Source organism: Tupaia chinensis, unplaced genomic scaffold (genome assembly GCF_000334495.1).
Source record: "Tupaia chinensis unplaced genomic scaffold, TupChi_1.0 Scaffold000028_1, whole genome shotgun sequence".
In the NCBI taxonomy this organism is placed as follows: domain Eukaryota; kingdom Metazoa; phylum Chordata; class Mammalia; order Scandentia; family Tupaiidae; genus Tupaia; species Tupaia belangeri.
In genome coordinates this window covers 6,187,802-6,195,891 of record NW_006159458.1, presented here as the reverse complement: position 1 = coordinate 6,195,891, position 8,090 = coordinate 6,187,802, and the positions used below count along the sequence as shown (strand labels likewise).

The following is an 8,090-nucleotide window of genomic DNA, read 5'->3' as shown; positions in this document are numbered from 1 at the left end:
CCTGGAGCCTAGGGGTTCAGGGAGCCTGACCTGACATGGCTGGATGTCATTCGAATTCCAGCCATGGTGGCTTAAAAACATGACTGGACACATGTGCATGTTTCCTCCAATCCAACAGAATGGAGACATGAAGAGGAAGCGATTGTATGTCCATGCCCCATTGCCGGGTGCTTCCTCCCTCTCTCTGTCTGTCTGTCTGTCTGTCTTTCTGTGGCAAGTGTATGTGCCCTTTGGTTAAAACAAAACAAAGCAAAACAAAAACAAAACAAAACAAAAAAAAACCTGCTGTCGTTGTTGGAAGAATGAAATAAGATGTTACTTAAAAGGGTTTTGTCAGTTTTAATGTGCTAAACAGATGTAAGCTGCTATCACTGTACTGAGTAACCAGAAATTCAGCAACCCCTCTCTAAACCTTTGCCTTTCTGTGTCATGGTAAATATTGTCTTGAATCTATTTAGAAGTTGTATAAGTGGCATCCCTCCATAGAAATCTTTTGTTGGTTGGGACATTTAACAAGAATTTCTATGTTTGATTGTCTTCCTCATTACATTATTGATATAAGTTTTTCACATGGTCTGAATGATTTGTTTTAGTTTGTTAAATTTTATTTCCCTAACCAAATAATAATGAAAATAGGCATTTTAAATGCATACTATGGAACAGAAAAGCATGTTTCCATTGTTTTTAAAATAATTATTTTATTTTATTTATTATATTTTTAAAATTTGACCAGAGAGAGAGAAAAAGTGAGAAAGCAAGCCACTAGGTCTGGGATTTGAACCATGGTCATTCATGTGGGAGTCCAGCACCTTAACTACCATGCCACCTGAGAGCCCTCCACCTATATTTTTTGAACGAGAACAAGTATGCAACCCTAATCTCCAAAAGTCCCTCCCCCAATTAGAAATTCCTGATGGGAGCCAGCCGGTGGCATGGAGGATAAAGTGCTAGATCCCACACGGACAACTGTGGGTCTAGTTCCAGACCCAGTGGCTTGAAAATCATGCCAGGTGTGTGTGTGTGTTTGTGTGTGTGTGTGTGTGTGTGTGTGTATGCCCTAAATCCATAGAAAAGAAGGGATTGTGGCATGGCCAACCCCCAAACCTCCAGGGGGTTATTTCTCATTTTCTCTCTTTCTCTGTGTCTCTGGTGAGCTCACACACTCTGTAGTAAAAACTGAAGGAAAAAAAAATGAAAAGAAAAAGAAATTCCTGTTGGAAATCAAGAGTTTCAAATGAAACTTTCAGAAACTTGCCCTGGCATGCTGGGTTCATAATTTTGTTAAGCTCTTTTTGAGCACTAAGTGATAGACTCCAATTTAGATATAATCCCTTAGATCTTTAAGATATAGATTAAGCTGAAAATATACGATTTGTCTAGCTAGAAAACAGAACCATTATAAAACCATGAGGTCAAAAGTTTTAGGCTGAGTAATGTTCCCATAAGTATAAATGTTTTATGACTACATGGAATCTTCAGTTAAAAAATATTCTTGACATAAGTTGAAGAAGTAAATTCTGTGTGCCCTTTAAACTTAGAATTTATTTTGCCCAAGCACTTATCAGGTTGTCTTTAAATATAAGACATGTAAATATACTTAAAATTGGATTTTTTTTTTTTTGCAAGAACAGCTTTGAGAAGTGTGTGTATCAATATGCTCTATACCTTCCCATTTCCATATCCTCTCTGGAAGATAAAAGTCAATATGGGTTCATTTAAAATTGTATAAAAATATTTGCTTAAAACAATTTCTTTGGATGGAAAATGTCAACTTGTTAAAAACTTATATCATTTTTTTTTCCTTAAGGAGAATGGTGTTGAACACTCATGTTCTAAGATCCAACCACAGCCCAGGTTTGCTTGTTTGTGTTGTGTGTGTGTTTGTATTTCTAGTTAGTTGATTCTTAAGAGAACTATTGGAACCTAACCATCCTGAATATTCCCTCTACTCTTTTGGCAGGGAGTACCCCACACTGCCATCATCCAGACACCCTTCCTCCACAGACAGCACTGTAACTTCCAGTGGTGAGTGAAAGATACGAAACGAGAGCGTCAGTGTCATCACCTTAAGCCTGATGTTGTTGACCTGCTGAGGTGTGTGCAAATGAGAAAAACATAGGCAAATACCGTTTTGCATAGTATTCATGCTGTTCATTTCTTCCTGTTGATAGACACTGGGTCAGAGATTTTGAATATGGCTTCTAGTGACCCATGCTGTAAACCCCTCTGTGAAAAACAGGAGGACAAAAGAACAGCTTCTACCTTGATGGAGACCCAAGGTAAGCTGAGTTTCCACTATAAAACACTAATACATTTATGAGCTAGTAGAATAATGATCCCAAGTAACTCAACAGTATTATTCAATATTCATTCTTATTAAAATAATATTTTTTTAATTTAGTTTTTCAATTGCCAGAGGATGTAGGCACTTGTCAGAGACAAAGAGCGAGAGAGAGGGAGAACTCCCCCCTGCCCCCAGTGTAGTGTGGTCATACTACAGTCTTTTTTCTCCATTTCTCTATCCTTCAGGCATGCACACATGAACTTAATGCATTTTTGAAGCTGCCAGGGCTAGGATTTAAACCACAGTTGGCCACGTGGGATCTGGCTCCCAATGCACAGTGCTAACCACTATGCTATGGGGCCAGCTCCTTATAAAATAATTTTTATAAAGTTCTTATAAGACAATATTGAAGAGAAAGTAAGTCTGGATAAAAGAAGTCCAAGAAGTAATCATGGCATCTGTGTATGAGTATATTACTGTTTCTTTTCCAATTCTGTAGATAAAACAAAAATTACAATATATTTCAATGAGACTTAAATTTATTTCCATATGTCAAAGATTGATTGGACACAACTGAGTCTCAGTGCTGACACAAATGTGACACCACCTGCCTAGAAAATTCTTAGAATCTGAATTAAAATCCATCAAGTTGGAAGGATTTCTGGGGTAAGGGGCGGGCAGGTGGCATGGTGGTTAAGGGCCCTGGGTTCCCACATGGCCAACTGCAGTTTGAGTCCCAGACCCAGTGGCTTGCTTTCTCACTTTCCCTCTTTCTCTATCTCTGTTTCTGGGCAAATTAAAATAATAATTAATAAAGTTAAACTAAAAAAGTATTTTTTTAAAAAAAGGATTACTGGGGTCTGGGTACACAGCCGAAAAATGTATTTTTAAAAAAGGATTACTGGGGTCTGGGTACACAGCACAATGGTAATGCAGCATTCTCAAGACTGATTCACATTCACATCTGGAGCTCTCCCTGCACATACTGGGCATGAGTGATCTGGGCTGGCAGAAGACAGGGATAGATGGGAGACTAGCAGTTAGTGTAATGGCTATGTCGTTGGACTACCATGTAGCCGACCGCGGTTCAACCCCGGACCTGGTGGCTTAAACTCACACTGGGCGCGTGTGTGTATGCCCAAGATCCCAAGAGGAGAATAGAGGAGATGGGATTGCTGCATGGCCATCCTCCCTGGAGGGTGATTTCTCGCTTTCTGTCTTTCTGTGTCTCTCTGGCGAGCACAAGCACCCTATAGCAAAAATCTCTCAAAAAAAAAAAGAAGAAGATGGGAATAGATCACGGCATGAAGACACCACTGGGAACACTGACTCTCTCTGTCTCTCTCTGTCTCTCTGTCTCTCTAACTCATAGGAGACATAAAGAAACTTAAAAAAGAAAGAAAGATGGATGGATGGCCAGATTAATAAATTCCTTTTAGAAGATAAGAGAATTAACCAGATGATACATTAAATCCTTTACTGCTACTTGACTCTGTAGGCAAAGTAATTATTCTTTTACTTTTTTTTTTTTTGAGAGGTTTTTGCTATAGGGCATGTGCACTCACCAGACAGACAGAGACAGAGAGACAGAAAGCAAGAAATCAATCACCCCCAAGGGGGGATGGCTACGACGCAATCCCTTCTCCTCCGTTCTCCTCTCGGGATCTTGGGCACGCATGCACACGCGCCCGGCATGAGTTTTAAGCCACCAGGTCCGGGACACGAACCATGGTCGACTACATGGGAGTCCAGCGACATAGCCATTATGCTAACTGCTGGTCCCCAAAGTAATTATTCTTAACCAGTCACAGTGAGGGTACTACAGCTGACATCCCTGGGAGGTACAAGTTCCCATTCCAAACAAAACAAAGCAAAGAAATACATTCTATTGTTTAAACTTGACATTTAAATTTGAACTATATGAAGGAATTTCAAAATATTCATTGAAAAAATTAGAGTAAGAATTTATTTTTGTGCCCCCAAATGTTACCCATGCATAGTTTTGCACAGTATGCATTTTTCATGAACTTTTTGAAAACTCTTTGTTGATATTAAAGTAGTTATAAAATGCAAAACTGAGGCCAGCCCCATAGTATAGTGCTTAAGGGAGCCAAATCCCACATGGCTGACTGCAATGCAAATCCTGGCCCTAGTAACTTGAAAAGCATGTTGGTCATGTATGTGTCCATGCCCAAGCTCCTGATGGGCTGGAGAAGTAGAGGAAAAATTACCCTGGCATGACCACACTCTCTTGGCGAGGGGGGTTGCTTTTCTCCCCTTCATGAGTGCATGCATTCCCCTGGCAATAAGAAAAATTAATAAAATGCATAAATGGAATCCATTCTATGTTTTAATTGAAGAGTATCATTATACTCTCACACCTAATAAGGAAATATTTTAATTTAAACCATACCAAGAAGTCAGTCTGTGGCATGGCGGTTAAGGTGGCTGGATTCCAAATGGTCCACTGCAGGGTTTGAGTCCTAGATCTGGCCTTTGAGAAACATGCTTTGCCTGTGTGCTGGTGTGCCCAAAATCCTAGCGAGAGGGAGAAGTGAAGAAGGGATTGTGGTATGGCTATTCCCCATGGGCAGTTCTTCTCCCCCTCCTTCCCTCCTTCCCTCCTTCCCTCTTTCTCTCTTTCTCTCTCATGAATACCCGTTCCTCTAGCAAAAAAAAAAAATTAAATTAAATATAAAAATGCACAAATATACCATTTTTACCTCTTTATATAGACAAAGATGCTAAAATTCTCTTACAGTCTTGGCAAGGTTTTTGGGTAAAAGGAATTCTCACATGTTGCTTTAGGGAATACATTTTTGTAACTAATATGAAGGGAAGTTATATTACAATGTCAAATGTACATATCCTCTAATTCAATTTTGTTTCTGGAAATTTATGCTATAAAAATATGTATACACCTACAAAATGACATATGCGTAAGCTTATTCAGCATTATCTATAACAAATTATTGGAAACAGGCTTTTTTTCTCTTTTTAAGTTTTGCTATAGGGTGCATGTGCTCACCAGGGAGAGAGATGGTGGAGAGAGGGAGGGAAAGTGAGAAATCATACCCCCCCCAGGGGGGATTACTGCACCGCAGTCCCTTCTCCATTCTCCTCTCGGGATTCTGGGGGCATACGCTCACATACCCAGTGTGTTTTTCAAGCTGTGAAGTCCAGAGCTTGAACTAAGAATTCCTCTTTCTCAGTCAGTCATGCAGAATCCAGCTGCCTTAACTTCCATGCCACCTGCTGGTCTAGAAACGAGATAACTATGAGAAGAAAACTATATTTTGGGGCCATTTGGTGGTGTGGTATTAAAGGCAGCTGGATCCCACATGGCGTGGTCTGAGTCGCTGACCTGGCAGCTTAAGAAACACCAGCATGTGTGTATGTGTGTCCCAAATCTCCCAAGGAAAAATGGAGAAGGGGTTGCAGTGTGATTACTCTCCATGGGAACACTTGGGTTGGTGTGATTACTCTTCATAGACACTTGGGTTGGTTCCATGTCTTAGCATAATTATCAAATACCTTCCAATACCAATAAATCACACAAAAATAAAGGGAAATTACAAGAAGAAATGGCATAAGGTAAAAGTGCTTATTTTCCTCTTAGTTTGATGACATTAGGAAAGATAACATATTTTGGCAAGATATCATACTTTTTCATCAGCCTTGCACATAGCATTTTTTTTAAAACCTGTCTGTCAAGGTTTTAAAAAGCTGCTACTATGAATCATTCATTCTTCCTTTATCCACTTTCTATTATTAGGCCAGTTCTATGTTCAACTAAAAAAGCAACAGCAGCAGCCTATAGAAGTATTTTTAAAAACACATTTGGAGGTCTTTGTACAGATGTTTGCTTCTATTAAGACACTGTGTATAGGAGCCAACAGGTGGTATAGTGGTTAAGGCACTGGACTCCCACATGGACGACCACAGTTGGAGTCCTGGATCTGGCAGATTGAAATTTATGCTGGGCATGTGTGTTTGTGTACCCCAAATCCCGAGAAAAGAATGAGGTGAAGGGATTGCAGTGTGGCCATCTCCCCTGAGATATGATTTCTCACTCTCCCTTTCTCTGTCTCTCTCTCTGGCAAGCACACATGCCCCAAGACAAAAACCTAAAAAAAAAAAAAAAAAAGAGAAAAAAGAGGTTGTGTATGTCTTAGCTTCGTTGTGGGCCTTAGCTGCTCCATCCCGAGCCTGAGTCGGTGAGCACACACACATTTCCTAGTACACAATTTGTCTCTCATTGAGGCCTTTGTTCCTAACTGGTCTGCCCATATCGCCGCACTCACAGTTTCTTCCTTACTTGCTTCCGTTCCCCTTAGTGGGTTTCCTTTCTCTCACAGGCACGAGGCCAGCTCAGGACAATGTGGCGTGCCAAGGCCCTGTGAGTAAGGATAAAGCCATATTCAGTCTGGTAAGTGAGCATGCATGGTAACACTGAGAATAACGATATATCATGAAGGGAGAACTGTTTTGTTTGTAGAGGACTTGAACAAGTATCACCTGGCCAGCCTCAGTGGCACTGCAGTATTGCAGCACTCCATGGTGCTGGAGCTGCAGCATGGGAGGGTCCCGGGTCTGCATCCTGAGGTCTCCGTACACACTCTGAGTTCCCATGTATGTGCCCATTGCCCTGCTGACTGGGACCGGAAGTAGGCTGCAGTGCGAGCATCCTGTTGGAAGTGCCTATCTCTCCTTCTCTCACTTTCACTCTCATGGGAGAAATAAATATACACAAAAAAGTATTCTTTCATTTTATCCTTTCAAAATATCATGAGGTTAATATTGAGTCGTTGGAAAAGTCATGATGCATTTTTGTATAGAAAAATATGACTCTTCTGATGACCCCGTAGAATTTAATTATGTTGATATGTTATAGACAACAGAATTTCAAGCCAAACTCAACTTCTTGGGATTTGTTCAAGGTCACACAATAGAGGCAGAGCTAGGACCTTCCGGCTCCACCTCAATTTTTTCATTCATACATTCACTCATTTATTCAGCAAAGTTCTATTGGAAACAAACTGAATAAACTCAAAAGGAGACTTCTTAGAAGCCAGATAGGGGCACAGTGGTGATATAAGTGGGCCCACATAGTAAAGGCCGTGGGGCTTTCCTGAGCAACCAGATGCACATACACACCCATGACGCAAAATTGCTGAGACTTGGGGTGGATCATGCTGTGAAAACCCTGTTGGAGGTGTCTGTCTCTCTGCCTTTGTGAAATAACTTTAAAAATACTCTTCAGCTGACTCTGTGGCCTAGTCATTAATGAATCAGGATCTCACATGGCAGACCACATGGTTCGAATCCCAGCCCCAGTGGGTTGAAAAACACACTGGGTGCATATGTGTGCATGTCTGAGATCCCGACAAGGTAGAAAAATGGAAGAAAGAAAGGATACCCGGGGTTATGGCTTACCCTGTAGAATTAATAGAATATCATGAGAGTGGAGAAGGTGGGAGGAAGAAGAGTAGAATTTGTAGGGTAAAAACGCAGCTTGAGAGAAGTCAAGTTTCAGCTTAATGTGAGGCATCATTAATCTGCAAGGAGATTTTATAAGAGCTCTTTACCCATATTCACAAACTTATGCAGCTTTGGAAGCAAACTATATTTGTGAGTTATCAGCAAAAGACTAAGTGTATGGATGGGATTTCCCAAGTTTTCTGGCAGACAGACAGGAAGCACTGATGATAATGGAATTTTTTTTTTAAAGAGGTTTTGCCTTAGGGCCTGTGTGCTCACTGGTGAACGAGACAGACACAGTGAGAGAGAAAGTGAGAAATCACCC

At 40.7% G+C, this 8,090-nt stretch overlaps 1 protein-coding gene across 3 annotated transcripts in view; it reads left to right on the top strand.

Annotated features, from left to right (window-relative positions):
- IRAG2 (inositol 1,4,5-triphosphate receptor associated 2) overlaps nt 1-8,090 on the top strand; it is a 78,820-nt gene that overhangs the window by 38,758 nt on the left and 31,972 nt on the right. For all 3 annotated transcript variants that reach the window (XM_027771053.1, XM_027771052.1, XM_027771054.1), the window contains 4 exons: nt 1,808-1,854; nt 1,961-2,025; nt 2,172-2,279; nt 6,643-6,713. In XM_027771053.1, coding sequence (XP_027626854.1) covers nt 1,808-1,854; nt 1,961-2,025; nt 2,172-2,279; nt 6,643-6,713 — 291 coding nt within the window. The remainder of the gene's footprint in view (nt 1-1,807; nt 1,855-1,960; nt 2,026-2,171; nt 2,280-6,642; nt 6,714-8,090) is intronic.